The sequence below is a fragment of the Phocoena sinus genome, chromosome 8 (genome assembly GCF_008692025.1).
Source record: "Phocoena sinus isolate mPhoSin1 chromosome 8, mPhoSin1.pri, whole genome shotgun sequence".
Classification (NCBI taxonomy): domain Eukaryota; kingdom Metazoa; phylum Chordata; class Mammalia; order Artiodactyla; family Phocoenidae; genus Phocoena; species Phocoena sinus.
Window position 1 is genome coordinate 57149845 of NC_045770.1, and position 18143 is coordinate 57167987.

General features: G+C 55.0%; 1 protein-coding gene and 1 non-coding gene across 3 annotated transcripts in view; one reads left to right on the top strand and one right to left on the bottom strand.

The window, feature by feature from the left end:
• Window positions 1-1239: 1239 nt before the first annotated feature.
• TRNAG-UCC lies at window positions 1240-1312 on the bottom strand. The gene has a single exon. It is a non-coding gene; the product is annotated as a tRNA-Gly (tRNA).
• Window positions 1313-3822: 2510 nt separating this feature from the next.
• ARRB1 (arrestin beta 1) overlaps window positions 3823-18143 on the top strand; it is a 79948-nt gene continuing 65627 nt past the window's right edge. Inside the window, exon 1 of one of the 2 annotated variants that reach the window (XM_032639853.1) lies at window positions 3823-4410. In XM_032639853.1, the coding sequence (XP_032495744.1) occupies window positions 4391-4410 (20 nt within the window). In that variant the 5' untranslated portion in view covers window positions 3823-4390. The remainder of the gene's footprint in view (window positions 4411-18143) is intronic. The other variant, XM_032639854.1, reaches the window with a different exon arrangement.

The following is an 18143-nucleotide window of genomic DNA, read 5'->3' on the forward strand; positions in this document are numbered from 1 at the left end:
CTGTGAGCGTTCTTCCTCAGGATATGGCCCTCACCCTCCTTTCCAGCTCCTCCCCTCCCCTCTCTGTGCTTTGGCCACAGATCCCTCTGAATCCTTCCAAAGTGTCATGGCCTTTCCTTCCCCCCTGGCTTTGCAGCTGTTGAGTATCTTCTCGCTGGAATGTAGTTATCATCCCTCCCTAAACTGCTGACACTGCCTCCTGATTGGTCTCCCCCTCCACATCCCCTCAGGCCCATGCCCAGTCCATATTTCATACAATGGCCAGAGCCATCTTCTCAAAACGTATGTCTGAACATGTCACCACTCTGCTTAAAATCTTTCAAAGCTTCTTTATTGATCTTTGGATAAAGACTAAATTCCTTAACACGACCCTCCAGGCTCAGCATGGTCTGGCTCCTGCCTACCTCTCCAGCTTACTGGAAGACACTTAGAGGTAGAAGCAGGGAACTGGATTGATACGGAATGAGGGGGGCAAAGGAGAAGTCAAGGATGACACCCAGATTTCTGGTTGGAGCAGAGGTGGGGAAGCTCCTTAGTTTATTCACCTTTAAGATCTCAAAGGTGGGTACTAGTCAGCCTCACATCTTTTGCTGAACAGGGAGCTGAAAACCCATCCACCCACCCACCCACTCACTCACACTTCAGTCTGACAGTCAACTACCTGACCAGCCAAGCAGAGGCTTTAGGAGTGAGCTGCAGCTCTTTTATTTTTCTGTCTTTGGCTTAGGCACTTTCCCTCCCAGTGTCTTCGTTTTCTCATCTATAAAGCAGGAATAATATCAATACTTTCTCTCTTGCCTTCCCTTCCCTTTCCTTCTCTCTCCCTCCCTCCCTCTCTCCTTGATAAAAAATTACTGTAAGTGGTAAATTGCAGGCATGTGACTGGCCCAAGTTGAGACATAGCTGGAGATGACTGTCTCCTATGAGCCTCAGTAATAGAATCTATTTGCCTTTTAGAAAAATCACTCTGGTTTTCAGGTGAGGATGTATTGCAAATAAGTTAAGACAGGAAAGAAGAGGTCTCCAGTCTTCTCAACCCTTGGAGAAATGTGTGGGGAGGTGGGCTACATGGAGGGTGGAACAGACCTGCCCCAAAGCTCAGGGTAATCCTGGATCCTCCACTGTCTACAGTCCGTCCCTCAGCACGTGCTGTCGGCTCTACCTCCAAATATAGATGAACCCCTTTACTTCTCTTTTTTTTTTTTTTTTGGCCACGCTACATGGCTTGTGGGATCTTAGTTCCCCGACCAGGGATCGAACCTGGGCCTCCCGCAGTGGAAGTGTGGAATCCTAACCACTGGACCACCAGGGAAGTCCCACCCCTTTACTTCTCTTCATTTCTGCTGCCATCACCTTAGTTCAACCACCATCCGTTCTCTCTGACCTACTCCAATAACAGGATGCCCCACCTCTTCTCCTGTCTCGCTCCAAAACATCTCCATCCAAAAGCCAGTGACCTCTAAAAATGTAAAGCAGGTACTGTTACTCATTTCCTAAGTCCTCCGCCGGCTCCCCAAACTCCTCAGCCCTAGCCACAAGCCTGCGCGGTCTGCACCACTCCTTCCCTGTTCACCCAAACCCAGGCACCCTGTCCTTCCTTGCTCCTGTGCTTCAGGAAGGCCCAGCTTCTGTCCTTACCGCCCCCTCTGCCTGGGTGGCTCTTCCCCTGGCTCTCCCCGCACACCACAAATCTCTGAGTCCTCCCCTGCAGGTCTCTGCTCAGAGGTGTCTCCTTGAAGAGCCTCTTTCTAAGTGCACTTGCCCCCATCACTCTTTGTTCCATCACTTTTATTTCATTCATAACACTTACTGCCTGAAATTAGACTTTTTATATTTATAGAGGTCTCCTCAACATTACTACTTTTACATTTTTATTAATTTTAATTCTACTAGGAATACATAACTATGTTGTCCAAAGAGCCTGACAGGTAAGCTCCTCTTCTCCCAGTGAGATCCCTCACTGAAATGACAGCTCCGTTTGTCCTATTGACCATGATTTGTAAGTTCCTAGAACCATGCATGCATGGCATATTCCACAAACAGTTAATGAGTGAAGAGTGAATCAAGGGCCACACTCTGGCTCTACCACATATTAGCTTCCCTTTGGGGAGGGCTGGAGGAGGAGGAATCAGAGGCCAAAGTCCAGAGGAGGCAACGGATTTGGGCAAACTACTTATTTTCTCCAACTATCAGTTTGCTCATTTATTAAAAAAAAAAAAAAAGGGAAAAGAGCATTTATCTCATAGAATTGTGAGCATCAAGTAGTGCCAGGCACACCATACACCCCCTCATGAAGTTTATAGTCTAGTTGGGGGGGGCAGTGGGGACGTACTTGAAACGCTGCGTGTTGATTCCGTAGTTCACCAATCTGTTCAGTGGCCCTAGAATGTTAGAGCCACGCTTTCCAAACGGGGCTGGAAAGAGCTATGTGGGAACAGGGGTTACCCTGAAACCGTCCGATGCATCTTCCTGGACTGTTTGTTTTACTTGGAAGTAATTTTTAGCATTATGTTTTATAGTAAACTAAACACAAAGACTTGTTGAGTCAAATGCAGAATTTGCCTGAATTTTAAAATCCAGGTGCTTTGGGCATCATCTTGAGAGGCACTGGAGATCACGTGGGAGGGCTGAGCCCCGTGTTTTCTAGGTGGGGAAGTGGATGCAGAGAGTGGCCAGGCCTGGCCTCTCCATCCTGGTTAGGGTCTTCTCTGGCTCACTTGGTAAGCCTCCTGTCATCATGCAGGACTCTGGTGTGCTCCTCTCAAGTCCCTGACCTCAGCAGAAACAGCAGGTAGCTTCCTCTCCTTCCCCTGTGGGAGTGAGGGTGAAGCCCAGAGGCCAAGGCCAGGAGGAAGGTTCTGGGCCCTAATCCAACTCTCCTAATTCCTAACATTGCCCAGACCCTGGACCACCCTGCCTGCCCATCAACACTTCCTCTTCTCAACCATCCACCGATCTGGACATAATTATAGTAATTATACTGGGATATCCTTTCCCAATTATGTAAAACCAGCATAGGTAACTGCTTCTGAGCATAATCACAGGAGATGTTTACAGACTCACAATCACATCAGAGTAAATGATAGCTTCCTCTCCTCCCATTAATACACCAATATTAGGGCCCTATCAGGGCCAATTAGTCAAATCCCAGCAGTGAGGGGGTGGGAAAGACCTCACACTCTCCCACCACCTGCAAAGCAGGAAGGGATCTCAGGGTCCCAGCCAGGATTTTACAGGACACCCAGAAGCCTGCAGAAGTATGGGCTAACGTGCACTGGACACCTACCGTGTGTCAGGCACTCAGGGTAGGCCAGCAAACACCTAGGAACAATTCTGCACGCTGGTGTTAATATCCCCCTTTACATGTTTGTAGACTGGTTCTGAGAGGGCTGGTGTCCAGGGTCACCCACAACAGACCATGAAGCTAGGAGGGGGCTTTTCCATGACGCAACTCAACCGGCCAGACTCCCAGGCCACAGCGCCGCCAGCTCTATGCCCCCTTCCTTATCTCCTCTTTTCAATGCTTCCTCTTCCGTGGCAGTCACCAAAGCTAGACCTTGCTCGCCTCCGGTCCCCCTCCCACCCTCATCAGTTCCCCAGCGTTGACACTGCTTTCTCTGCCCCCCTCCGCCCCTTCTTCCTGTCCCTGTGGGGTTGTAGGGTGTTATCTCTCCAGAAGGGCGGGGAGGTGGGGTGGGGATAGGGTGGGGCATAGGGCGAAAGCCACCGCAGGAACCCGAAGTTTCCCACCGACCCCCACCAGGGGCTCCGCCCGGAGCTCGGCCCTGGGGTCGCACACCTTCGGCGTCCACGCTCCCGCACACGCAAAGGCCGCCCCCCGGCGTGCGCAGGGGAGCGCGCCTGCACACACGCACACAGCACAAAGACGTGCACCCCGCTCCATCCAGGCAAACGCACCCCCAATCGGTAGAGCACGCAGCGGTGCACACGCACCCTCGCTTGCACACACGCGCACGTATACCCACCCCAGCGTGCGCCCTCACGTACACACACACACGCACGCACACACACACACACACAAGCCGGACAGCATCCTTGTGGACCCCTAATGCCGACCTCAGGGCCCTGACGCGTCCGGGCCCTGCCCAGCGCTGGCTCGGCGGCGCGCACACACGCGCACACGGGCCCCCGCGCGCCCTCCCAGCTCGGCTGCTCGGCTCCCGAGATCCCCAGCTCCCCGCCCCGGCCGCGGCGGTCGCTGTGAGGCGGGCGCTGTGCGGCGCGGCGGGACCGGGCGGGGGCGGCGGCCGGGAGCGCGGAGGAGGCGGAGCAGGAGCCGGGAACCGGCTGGCCCGCGCCCCTCCTGCCGGCCGGGGATTTTCCAGTCTGGGCGCTGACGCCGCGGACCTCCCTGCGGCCGCCGCGGACCATGGGCGACAAAGGGACGCGGTGAGTGCGGGCGGCGGCCGGTCCGGGGCGCGTGGGGCGACCCGGGCGAGGGCGCGGGCAGGGGTTCTAGTCCGTGTCCCGGCTGTGCGTGCGCAGCCACCCCGGCACCGCCGGCGCCTGCTTCGCGGCGGCTCTCGGCTCTCCTCCACCGGAGGTCTCCCGTGTGGTCGCCAGCAGGGCCAGGGGCGCGCGGACGGAGCGCCGAGGACCTGGCCGCGGAGACACACTCACATGCACTCACTCGCTGACACCCAGCACTGGCCAGCCGGCGCAGGGATGCAGGGGGCAGGTTGACACACAAAGGCACACGCTTATGTGGACACACGGGCACACTCATGCATGGCGCGCTCATGCTGGCATACACACTGACATTCACTGCCACATGTCAGCACATCCAGTGACACACTGTCACACACTCACTGGTACACACTCAACACGTTCTTGCTGACAGTCATGTTGGCATACACAGGTCACACTTCAACACATACCAATGCTAACACACCTTCATGCTGGCGCACACATGTTGGCCGACCCTGATGCATACGCTATCACTTGCACTGACCTTAACAAACACTCTCACTGAGACACACACGTTCTTACCCTTACCAACAGGAACACTTATGTTGGCATGTCTCTCACCAACACAGTGTTCAACAGGCTATGCCAACGCTGACCTCCACAGACACACATCAGACTGACGCCCACACAGACACCCCAGGTCACATGCCAACAGCCCCTGGCCGCTGATACATTCCAGGTCCCTGCAGGTGGAGAAGTGGAAACTCACGCGCCACACAGGGTGGGAGGCCCCCTGGAGCCTGGGAAGATGCCTCCCATCCACATTTCCTTTCCCTCTGACCTCCCCAAGGCCTTCGGTGGTGGCTGGGATCTGCTTGAGCTGGGGGTGGGGAGGGCCCTCCTGTCTCTTAGGAGCCTGCCCTGCTCAGAAAGGGAGAGGGATGCCTCTGAAATGGGAAACTGGGACAGAAAGGGGAGGGGGCTGGGGCCCAAGGCAAGCCCTGGTCAGGCACTCAGCTTTGTCACCCTAGTTCTACTCCTTCCCTCAGCCAACTCCCCTTAAGTTCTGATACAAGCTTCTCCCTTAGCTGCTCTCACCCCTCTGCAACCCCCTTATTCATTCTTTTCTTTCTTTACCCCCTTCTGTCCTTGTGCCCCACTTCTCCCTCCTCTCTTCCCTCTCTGCACCCTCCCTTACTCTCTCCTTGCTTCCAGTAATTATTTCTTGAGTGCCTGGGGTGTACAAGGTATAATGTGGGGATCAAAGGTGTCCAAAACCTGTTCCTTCCCCAAAGGAGCTAATAGACTAGAGAGAAACGGCCCCCATGGTCATCATGTTTCGGGACCTCTGACAAAGCAATGTACCACTCACTGCCTGACACTGTCTCTCAACAAGCTGAGAAAAGTAATTTTTTAAAAACACATTAAAAATGTATTTATTTATTTTTGGCTGTGTTGGGCTGTGTTGCTGTGCATGGGCTTTCTTTAGTTGCGGCTAGTGGGGGCTACTCTTTGTTGCGGTGAGTGGGCTTCTCATGGTGGTGGCTTCTTTTGTTGCAGAACACGGGCTCTAGGTGCACAGGCTTCAGTAGTTGTGGCACATGGGCTCAGTAGTTGTGGCTTGTGGGCTCTAGAGCACAGGCTCAGTAGTTGTAGCGTGTGGGCTTAGTTGCTCCGCGGCATGTGGGATCTTCCCGGATCAGGGCTCGAACCCGTGTCCCCTGCATTGGCAGTGGATTCTTAGCCACTGCGCCACCAGGGAAGCCCCAACCTGAGAATAGTCTTTCAGAGATTATTTCCATTTTCCAGAAGAAGAAACTGAGACTCAGAGATAACTTGTGCTCCTAAGTTTTAGAAACTGCTTCCCAGCCATCCTCCTGACGGCTCTGCAAGGAGGTTAGCTCTCCTCTTCCTGTTTTCCAGAGGAGGAACCAGAGCTTAGAGAGCGTACCTGACTTGCTTAAGGTCAAGAGGGGTCAGAGACAGGATAGAGGCTGGAGTCCACTTGGTCCATTGCTCTGTGGCTCACCCTTGGGTGCTGTCAAGCCCCTCCTGGGCCCTGGTTTGAGGCCCAGGAGGGATGGCCTGCTCTGTGTGTGGAGGCCCAGCTGGTGGTGGAGGCTGCAGAGATCGTGAGGCATCTGCGTTCACCTTGACGGCTAGTCCCCATTGCTGAACTGGTGACTCATGTCTCTGTCCTCAGCAGGAGCATGTGTGACCCTCTCCTCCACCACATCCATGTCCCCCATTGCCAAGATCCTCCTGACCTCTGAGGTCAGACTTTTCTCCCTGCAGGGAGTCAGGAGCCCTTTTTCCTCTCTCATTCCTCACGTGCTACTTCACCATCAGGGTGACTCAGCCCCTCCTGGGCCTTGGTTAGTCTCGCTGTGACTTGGGGGAAAGTGTCATTGTTCTCCTGCTGGCATGGGTTGTCAGCAGGATGGGGACACCATGAACAGCCAGGCACCTGTTGGAGACCCAATCTTTGGGGCCAAGCATTTTCCACGACTCCCCCTTCTCTGCCTCTAACTCACTGGGGGAGCTTGAGGACCTTGGACAATGGTCCTCACCTCTCTGGACCCTATCGTGTTCCTGTCTGTAAACTGTAGCTATCAATACCTAACATTTTCAGGGCTCTCCCTGTGTTTTCTGAATATACTGGGCAGGGGAGGAGGTGCTGCCAGAAGCCTGGTGCCCAGGCCTGGCTGTGGTCCATGTGACGGTGGCCCTGCTCTCTCTTCCGGTCTCCCCTGTAGTCCCAGGAGGGCTCCCTCTCCCTTCCAGACAGGTTTCCTGAGTAATTTGGAAGAGAAAGACAAAATCAATAATGGGCTGTACCTTGCCTTGTTCTGTAAGCCATGGGATTCTACTTTATCTCTGACTTAGAAGAAGAGGCTTGCAAGTATCCAATACTCCAAGGATCAGCAGTCGTTGCATCCATCCTGCACCTGGATTTTCAACCCGCACGTGAAAGTGACAATGAGAATTTTTCAGAAACTGTCACTGCCCTCTAGGGAGTCCCAGGGTCAAGGGGGAAAGAGGGCATGAGACGAATACCTGGATAGGACTAATTACAGGTCGTGTGATGACTGCTCTAACAAGTGCTCTAGGAGCAATCATACAGCCATTCAACAAATGTTGACCAAGTGCCGGGGCTGGCGGTTCAGAGGTGAATGGCTCTACTCTGTTTCCAAAAGACTGAGAGCAGAGCAGGTGATTATAATGCAGGGTGACATGTGCTGTGGGAGGCTGAAGGAGGAGCCCCCCCCCCCCAGTCTTGTCAGGGGGCATGGTGAGGGAAGCTTTCATGGGAAGGAGGTGGCATTGGAGCAAGGGGGTGGGACTCGGACGTCATTCCTGGCCGGGGGTACAGAATGTGACAAGGCTTGGAGGCATGAAGCAGCCTGTGGGTTGGGCTGGGGTGATGGGTGAGAGTGAACATGGGCCAGTTATCAACAGGCTGGGATGTCAAGCTAAGGAGAGGAGATTTTCTCCCGAAGTCCCTGGTGACTCAGAGAGGACTGTGGCGAGGGGAGGGATGGGAGCAGATCTTTGTTTTGGAAGGATGCCTTTGGCAGTGGCAAGGAGGGGCAGGCCTGGATGCAGGGAGACCCGTGAGGAGACTGAGGAGGAGCCTGAGAGAAGGCGAGATCCGATCTAAGGCTTTGGCAAGGATGGAACTGAGAAAGATGAACAAGGAGCTGGAGTCCATTAGCCTTACTGCCTGGATGCCTGGTATGTGTCAGCTTTACATGCATGATCCCATTTGGTTCTCCCTGTGATCCTATTAGTGTAAGGACTGTTGTTCCCATTTTACAGACCAGGAAATAGACTAGGAGAGATTAAGTAATTTGTCCACTACCATTCAGCCAACGAGCTTCTGAACCCAGGCCCGTCTGTCCTGCTGCTCCGTGCTTTCACCCAGAGGGACGGGGTTGTCTGGCCCATAGGTGGCCTCCCCCGTCTCCCTGGTGGCCTCATTCTCAAGTTGTGCGTCCCTTCTGGTTCTCGCTGTTCCCACTAATTCAACTGGCAATATACAGGATCAAAGTTGAACAACAGGAGGGACTTCCTGAGAGGTGATGGGATGGAGTGGCATTTCGTTTCCTACAGATGTTTATGAACTCTTCTTTTTTGACAGAGAAGGAGGGTGGGTGTGATGGGGACACGTAATCACCAGCTCTCTTGTGAACCTTGGCTGTTGTCTCTGTTGGTGGTTAAGCTCTGTGTGATCCATCTTGGCTGGAACATGGGGGAAGTCCTGTGGCTTTGGCCAGGGGTGCTTATGGGGCTGCGGGGAGTGGAAGCATTGAGCTTGACTCATCTTCTCTGATCCTTGACTCCGGGCTGACCTCTGGGCTTCACACATCTCCCCAGCTCTCTTCCTTCCGAGTTTGGGCCTCCTTGCCCAGGGTTGAAACCTCCCACTGGCATGGGTTCAGGGGTCCTGAGTCATGGGTGTGCCATACCTCGGGGCTGTGGCAATGGAAGAACAATAGCCTGGGAGTCAGCACGCCCTGAGTGGCCTCCTGGCCTCTGCCAGGCCATCCTCCACAGCGACCATGCTGACCATCTGTTGAGGCCTGCAGGGGGTGGCAGCTTGACAGGGAGTCAGGCTGGAAGTTGAGGAAGATGTAGGGAGGCTTCTGCATAGATGGGTCCGGATCTTGGGGCAGGGATGGACGTGGGAGGCAGGGATTTGAAAGTCTTCGGGTTAGAGGTGGTGTCTGACTTGGGGATTATGGGTGACATGGTACAGGGAGAGGGAGAAGATAGAGCGTATGAAGAGAGGATGGCTGGGGGCATTTGAGGCTTTGGAGAGCACATGCCTGGGGGTGGAGAGAGGAGGGAAGGACCAACAGAGGATGAGCTTGGGAAAGACCCCTGGGATTTAGGCAGAAGGCAGTGGCTGGTGACTTGGTGAGAGGGGTTTTGATGGAGCCATGAGGGCAAAGCTGGGCTACAGCAGGCAGAGGAGAGAAGAGAAGGACCTTGCTTTTCTCTGTGCCTGGAGCTGGCGGGGAGCCTCTCGGAAGAAGGGTATGAGGCCCTGGGCTGGGGCTGGTGGGGTTTCCGGGTGTGGGGACCTGGGGGGTGAGGCTCAGCTGGGGACTGGGGAGAACATCGCGGAGGTGTCAGCTGGTCACAGGGGGGCATGTCTGTGCTGGCTCCTGAAAGAGGGGTTGCTGACTCAGGCAGGGGGTCTTGAGAAAGGCTTCCTGGAGAAGGTGACCCCCTGAGCTGGGTCCTGGGGCACAAGGAAGGCTTAGGTGTTCTAGACAGAAGGAAGAGCCTAGGCCAATGTGTAGGTGCGGGAGTGTGAGGGGTGAGGCTGCCGAGGGAGGTGGCAGCCCTGGCGAGCAGGCTTTGGGTGCTGGGGTGGGTGGGTTTCGAGGTACTTTCTACCCAGGTATTCACACCTCAGGTGTCTTTGTTCCCCGGGTGGTGAGCTCCTTGTGATTTGGGGCTCTTTCTGTTTCCTGGTCCATTATCCAGCTCTGGGTCTGGTTCACAGGAGATGCCTGACAGGGATTTGTTGATGAGACTGAACTCCTTCCTCCCTTCTTGCCTCTGCTGTCAGCCCAGGGGCTCCCTGAGTGCTGAAATTAGCTCTTTCCCATTAGGGAATCCTAAGGATGGAAGCCATGCCTCCCACATTAGACCGGCTGTTGGGGGGGTCTCTTCCATCAGACTGGGAAGTCGCGAGGGAGAAGATTACCACCCCTGTCAGAACGGGCTTCCTGCAATTGAAGCCTGTTTCTCCCCCATCAGATAGGCTTCTGCAGGTGGGAGCCATGTCTCCTACATCAGGCGGGGGGCTCCTGGGGGTGGGGCATGTCTCCAGGACAAGCCCTGGAATTAGAACAGGACACCCTTATGGTTCCTGGGCACCCTTCTTCCCTCCCGTGTGCAGGATGGGTCCTGCCCAAGGGGTGGCTTGAGTCCTAGTAGGGGGATGTAGATCGGAGGGGGTGCGACAGGGCAGGGTGGCTGCTTTTGAGAGGGGAACAAAGGACACTGTTGTCCCAGCCCCCTCCCTCCCTCCCTCCCTCCCTCCCAAGGGGCCCTGGCAGGGTCATCTCTCTGGAGACACACCTCCTCCTTCCTGGTCCTGGCCCCATCTATAGTCCCACTTGAGAGGAACTGCTTGTTCCTTCTCAAGAGACCTGGTGATGGATGAGGCCCCCAGGAGGCCAGACCCCAGGGACCGGACCAGACAGGTCCCTGGAGTTCTGTGTGATTGAAGCCACCGCAGCCACTGAGCTGCTTTCCCTCTGCCTGGGGCTGGGCCTGGCCTGGCTGAGACCATAGCCAGTGGGTCCTTCTGTAACTGGAGAGGGATCTGGAGCAGGTAGGGTGTGGTGGTCCATGTCAGGCCAGCGGGAGGCAGGACTCTTCACTCAAGGTCGGAGGGGTTCAGTGGCCGTGCAGGGTGCAGCCTCTCTCCAGGGTGTACTCAGAGGCCCAGAAGCTGAATGAGTATGGACCTGCACAAGGCAGGGGCTCCCTCGCATCCTGGCCCTGGGCCTCTGGCCCCACAACTGGGCCTCCTGGTCCTTTTGCAGCCTTACCCCCTTCCCCGAGCCTGTGCAGTCAGTGGGCATGGATACATTTTGGCAGAGGACCAGGGAGGGGGTGGGGAGTGGACTGCTGGGATGTGCCATCCCAGGAGGGTCCCAGAGATACGCTCTAATGCTTGCTCAGTGCTGGAGGGAAGAAGTGGGGGATTGGGCAGCTCAGGCCTCTGCCACTCACCAGTGGGACTGAGACCACTGGATGGCTGAGGGTTGTGTTCTTTCCTGTGAGACCAGCCTTCTGCCTCTCAAAGCACCTGCAGGAACCGGCAGGCAGGCAGGCAGGTCCTGGACAGTTTCATTTTCTCTGCCCAGGCTGTGCCCTCCTTTAGGTACTCACAGTCACCTCTGTGATCTGATTAGCATGTATTAGAGGCTGATCAGTATAGTGGTTAGGCTCTAGGAAGAACCAGGTTTCCCGGTTTCAAATGCCGGCTCTGCCACTTACCAGCCTGGCAACCTCTGCTGATTATTTAACCCATTCTCTGCTGCAGCTCCCTCATCTGTAAAATGGGATAGCAATAGTGCCTGCATGATACGTTGTTTTGAGGGTTAAATGAGTTAAAATAGGTACAGCTCGGGGACAAGTCCCTGGAACAAGTGCCGTGTTATATGCGATTAGTTCACAACACCCTTCCTGTCCTTCAAGGCCTGGATCACACATGGCCTCCTTCTCTGGGAAGCCCTCACTGATTTCCAAGTGCCTTGTCACTTTTTTGGTTTTTTTTTTTTTTGCCATATATTCATTCTCTCTCTCTTCTCTTTCTGTTGGCACTCATCCCTCCGTCTCTTCGTGGGTCCTGGTTATTTGCACACTTGTGGTGTCCTCTGTGTGAGGCCAAGGGCACCTGTCCTGGATCTGTTGTCCCTTTGCACCTGTGCAGACCTGGCATGAGACTGAGCTCCATAAATATTTGTTCAGTGAAGGAGGCTAATGTAGGTGTTTCACTGGGAAAAAATATACTTGGGGATGGGCAGTGTGGTGGGTGAGGACAATGGGACACCATTGCTGATTCTGAAACGTCTAAAAGTGACCTGAGCCACAGGCATTAGATTATTCTCTGTGATCCAAAGGGCGGAGGTCACAGGATGACTCGCTTTACCTTTGCTAGGAGAATGTGTTTTCAGACAACCAGAGCTACCTGGCGAGGGGCTTGGTGACTCATTCCAGGCTCTGTGCCTTTGTTTTTCCTGCTCCCACCATCCAGAATGCCATCCTGTCTTCTCTCTGCTTGTCCAAATTCTACGTCCTAAATACGTGCCCAGCCATGGTGCCATCACTTCCTGGCCCCCAGAGGGTGGGCTCCATTCATCACGCCCATCCTCAGACATTTACTGAGCCTTTCCTGGGTCTGGGCGGTGACATGGGAAAGTAGGGAGTTCCCCTTTGGGGTGGACATCTGGATCTGGCTATAGTATATCCAGTGTGGCTTGACCTGACCCGAGGAGGGGACCGTGGCTTCCAATGATCCACCGGTGATCAGGGAGCGCTTTATGCAGCTGGAGAGCCCTCCCTTGGCCTGCTGGCAGAGCATAGAACTCCCCAGTGGCTTCCCACTGGGCAAGTACTCAGAACCCACCTAATTACTGGGGACAGAGTTCTGGGCACTGGATCCAGCAGGCTGCGGTCCAGTAATAATCAGCTAATTAAACCACCCAAGAATTGCTCCTTGGCCTAGAGGAGTGGAGGGAAGGGGGTGGTGAGGCTCAGAAGAGTCGTGGGAAGGAGAGGGCTGCTCTATGCAGGGAGAGTTCAGACACTGGGCCTGCTGAGCAGAGCTGGGAAAGGGAAGCAGGAAATGGGGAGGGGGGCAGGGCAGGGAGAGAGACAGCTGGATGAGAGAGGGTGTTATCTGGGGACAGCATTCAAGTGAGATGAATCAGGGCGGGGATCTGGTCTGGGAGGCAGGGACCCCATTGGTTCACTGTCCCTGTGACATCACGGATGAACTGTTTTTCCTCTGTGGACCTCAGTTTCTCCACATGTCAAGCAGCATGGGGGAAAGGGATTGGCCTGGGAGGTCTCTGGGACCCTTTGCTTTGGTTCAGCAGCTAGCAGGGGAGGGGGCGTGAACGGCAGGCTGTGTTTCTGCCCGATAGCTTGGCGTCTAGCAGCCCTGTCTTCTGGAAGCGGCAGACGGTGCTCGGGTCTGATCCAGCCTGAGATTGAGTTGCTGTAGGTTAATCAGAAGGGAAGACTGTAGGTGGCAGCAGGCACGCCCTCGGCCTCTGGTGTGCCCTTAGCCCTGCCCTGTCCTCGTGACTGTCCTGTGGTTCCCAAACCAAGTGTCCTCAGCGAGTGACCGCTTAAGGCTCTGCAGTGTCTTTTCCACCAGTCTAGAAATTTCCCAAGTAGCATCCCCAGGTGTGTGGGGATGGGGTTCCCCGAAGGTAAAGCCACAAGGTTTGGAGTTTGGATTTCAGAATCACACAGACTCGGCTTTGCTGTCCAGCAATATTGTGCACTAGCTCCAGGCCCTTGGCTGAGGGTCTTAAACTCTCTGGGCATCAGTTTTTGCATTTATGAACTAAGGATAATAATATCCCCTATTGCGTGTGGCTGCTATGGGCGGAGAGGGTAGGGATTTGATAACAGTCCTTGTTACTCTTCGGGACTGGCAGTGGACCTCAGCTTTTCTCTCCGCCCTCTCTCTCCTGCATCCCCTCCCTCCTCCCGTCCTGCGCAGGACCGTGTGCCCCGCTGGGTGTGTTGGGGTGGGAGCTGTGCTGGGCTGGAGGAGAAGGTCAGATGGTGGCTGGAAAGGGAAGTGAGATTGCCCGGGGAGGGGTGGGGCAGTTGGGGCTGGAGCAGCCATGGCCCCCTCCCTTTGGGCCCCGCACTTATGGTGGGTTCTCTAGGAGGAAGTGGGGAGAGCGTGGGGGGCAGGAAGCTGGGGACAAGGGTGGGCTTTATGGAGCGTCCCAGGCCTCTCTCCTTTAGCCCCCGCCCCCCAGGTGCCGGGTGCGGAGCCCAGAGCCTGGTTTTCTGCCAGGGAAGCCAGCAGGCCGCTGTTTCACACACTCAGACAACAAACAGCCCTTCCTGGTTCTCAACCCCTGCTGGGAGGTGCCTGCTTGAAGCTGGGGCACTTGGAAGGCAGCGCCTGCCTGCCGCGGAGGTTGGCCGAGGTCTGGAGGAGAGGCCGCAAAGGAGGGGACAAAAGCCGCCTCCCCCTCCCCCAGCCTCTCCCCGCAGTGCTGGGCTGCGGCACGCCAGGGCCTCTGACTCCAAGGAAGCTGGTTACATAATGCAGCTGGACTCCCTGCTGGCTTCTTCCATTCTTCCCCAGAGCGGCCTCGCAGGAGGTGCCGCTGTGCTTTGGTTCCCGGGCCCAAGAGGTCATTGTGACCATCCCCCTGCCTAGGGCGCTGGTATGCGCTGCCCACACCATCTCAGGAGGAGAGCTGCATGCCCTGCGCTGCCCTCGTGCAGGCACTGGGGTTGCCTCTGCGTACTGCCTCCCTTCCCACGCTCCTGGGAGCAGGGCTCCAAAGGGGAGAAGCCTCATTAGAGGAAACAGGCTATGTCCTGAGATCATTTGCCTGCACAGTGCCCCAGAGGGAAGCTGGCCTGTCTGCAGCCAGAGGGACGGATAACCAGCATCTTCCAGTTTGTTCAACTCAGTTCCACAAACGTTTCTCGAGCACCTGCTGAGTGCCAGGCCCAGACCTCAAGGCACGTCGCCGAAGCCGGCTGGCTGACCCCCGTGGCGTCTCTCTCCTGGTGGGAAGCTGACTTAAGGAGCAGCTCTGTCCCCCATCTCCCACCTAAGGCAATAGCCTTTCTCACAGGCCGGGGCCTGGCTGTCCTGTGTTCTGGGGTGGCAGGGACATCATGACAAGGAAGCATGGGGGTTCCTCTGGGCTAGGCTTTTTCAGGGTTGGCTTATACCCTTTCTATTCAGCCACCCTGCCCTCCCAAGGAGGTTTCCGTGAACAAACCCGTGAGTGTCTGCCCCATCGCAGGCCCTGGGCCAGGCACTTGAGGTATGAAGAGGAAACAGGCAAGTCTCAGCCCTCCTGCTGCTTGTATCTTCTGGGGGAGAGGAAACAGATCATCCCAACATGCTATAAGAAGGCGGGTAGTGGGAATTCATTTATACGGGGCACAGAGCAAGCCCAGTAGATGTGTCACAGGTACACCCCCAGAAGTGGGAGGCAGGGGTGTCATTGCAGCAAGCTTTGGAAGGTGACTTTGACATGAACCAGAGGTGACGCTTGTCTTGGCGGTGCCTGTGACCGATGTTCTCAGCAGGGACTGATCTCCTTCATCAGATACTTGAGAACCCACTATGTGCCAGGCACAGAGTCTGCTTCATCTGCTGTGAGTAAGGTGTGTCCTAGGACTGTTGGAGGACATAAAATCTAGGGTGAAAAGGGAAGGTTCTGCCACGTGGCATCACAGTGAGTGTTTGGGCCTGAACAGATGAAATGGGGCAGCAGGTGTAAGAGGAGACACCGGGCTCAGCAGCCACTCCGTGGAAACCAGGGGCTGCCCTGGTGGAGGGCAGCAGGAGCAAAGGCTTCCCTCCAGCTGGGAAGACCTTGCAGAGGTCTGATGACTGTTCCCAGAAAAGTGATGGACATGAAAGAGCCGGGAAACCATATCTTACGAGAAACAGCTCTAGGCTTGGGGCCGTAGGGCGGGGGTGGGATGAGGGCACACGTCTGCAGCTCCAAGGGCTGGGAACACAGAGGCCAGGCAGTGGCGTGGTAGAAAGAGGGAGCTCATCTGGGGTTCTCACCTCCCCTCTATCAGTAGTTTTGTGTCTGTGGGCTGAGTTTTTCAGCCTCTGGGCATAAAGTTTCCATCCTTTCTGTGTTGTATCTGTGCTAATGAAAGCACTCAGCACATTAGCAGGTTGATTTTATTATAGGACTCTATAGCTCCAGGGCAGTGGAAGAAACCTGGAAGCATTTTTAAACTCAGTAAGGAGAACTTTCTTTTTTCGCAACAGATTTTTTTTTTTTTTTTTTTTTTTTTGCGGTACGCGGGCCTCTCACTGTTGTGGCCTCTCCCGTTGCGGAGCACAGGCTCCGGACACGCAGGCTCAGCGGCCATGGCTCACGGGCCCAGCCGCTCCGCGGCATGTGGGATCTTCCCGGACCGGGGCACGAACCCGTGTCCCCTGCATCGGCAGGCGGACTCTCAACCACTGCGCCACCAGGGAAGCCCTCGCAACAGATTTTAATATCCTAAAAAGGACAAAGATGATCACACGGCATAATGGAGTGGTTAATATGCACATATTCTTTTCTCATATTATTTAGAGCGATCGCTGCAGCAGCAGCGACTCCCTATGCATACTTGAAACAATCCAGCCATCTCGGATGTTCGCAACTTTGCAGAGTCAACTTTGCCAAAAAACTAAAAAGAAAGAAAGAAAGAAAAATATTTTAGTAGAACTTTCAAACAAAAAACCACGACCCAGTCTTAGGCTGAGCCCTGACCCTGATCAACTTCCGTCGGATTGTAGAGCTGGGGTGGGGGTGGGAGAGGTCCCAAACTCCGGGGAGAAAAGAAACCCTCACCTAACCCTGGGGGGGGGGGCATTTAACCTGATGGTGATGGTTACATGTCCCCATCACCAAAGTGCTTTTCTTCTCCCTATTCCACAGCCACCAGCTCAGTCCATGCCTCACTTCTGGCCTGGACTTACTGCAGTAGTCTTCTGGCTGCTCAGTCTAAACCCCCCAAATCCTCCTCTTACTCTGAAATTCTCATCTGACCCTGTCCTTCTGCAGCTTAAAAACTGATCAGGGGCTTCCCTGGTGGCGCAGTGGTTGAGAGTCCGCCTGCCGATGCAGGGGACGCAGGTTCGTGCCCCGGTCCGGGAAGATCCCACATGCCGCGGAGCGGCTGGGCCCGTGAGCCATGGCTGCTGAGGCTGCACGTCTGGAGCCTGTGCTCTGCAACGGAAGAGGCCACAACAGTGAGAGGCCCGCGTACCACAAACAAACAAACAAAATACTGATCAGTTTCCCCTGTTTCCTATGAGACAGTTCACATTCTTCTGGTGGCACTGGAGGCCCTTCCCTCCCACGCTCCTTTCCCAGTTCTCCCCACCACGCAGCCAACATTCTGGCTCCACTGACTTTTTTGGATGTTCCTCCACAGTCTTTGTACTTTCCACACGTCTGTGTCTGTTCAAGCCGGTCTCTTTGTCTGGAATGCCTTCCTCCTCTGCCTGGTGAAATCTCCCTTGCATTTTAAGGTTGAACCTAAGCTCAGTGCGGTTCAACTGAAGGCCATGCGGTTGAACTGCATTAGGCACGTACTATGTGCTTGGGCGTGACGCCTTCCCTTGACTCTGTGTTCCCTGCCCCAGCAGAGTCGATGCCCTCCTCCATGCTCCCTTGGCGCCTCCCAGGCGTCCACGATGGCAAGTTGTATCGAATTGGCTGCTGTCATGTCAGTTTCCTGTGCTAGAGGGCAGGCGTGTGTCTGGTACCTCTTGGATCCCCAGTTCCTGATAGGGGCTGGCCGAGCTGGGCGAGGTCCATGTTTGCAGAAGTGCACTGAAGCAGGAGTACAAGCAGCGCACACACACACACACACACAGCTGTTGTGCTCAAATAAGCGGGGGCCAGAATTGGGTGTTGTGTTGGGGAGTAAGTCAGGGAAGGTTCTCTGGAGGAAGTGAGGCCTGAGCTGCTGACCCAAAGGAGAAGTACTTTTTCCTTCTTCTCACTTGCTTCCTGGCCCTGGCTGAAAGAAAACAGCTGAAACTGACTGTGAAAAGGGAAATGTATACATTTTGAACTGGGGGTTGAGATCTTCTAGCCTGGAGATGATTAAATAAGGGTATACCTCCTCCCTCCCTTCCTTCCACACACATTTTCTGGACCTCTAGGGCGTGCCAAACACTGGGGCTACAAAAACTGATTAAATAAAACAGGTCTTAGCATATTCTTCTGTCTTAATATTCATGCTGGAACCTGCCCTTTCCTTTGTTTGTCTCATTGGAGTCTAAGTCTTGGCATGTCACTTACAGCTCTGTGACTCGGGACGGGTCATATATACCATGGAGGTGATAGTTTGCCCCTCATAAGGTTGTGCTCGATAATGTGTGTGAGGTGCTGAGCAGGTGCCTTTGACAGTCGGCCCCTCATGGAGTGAGAGCTCCTCTCAGACTGCAA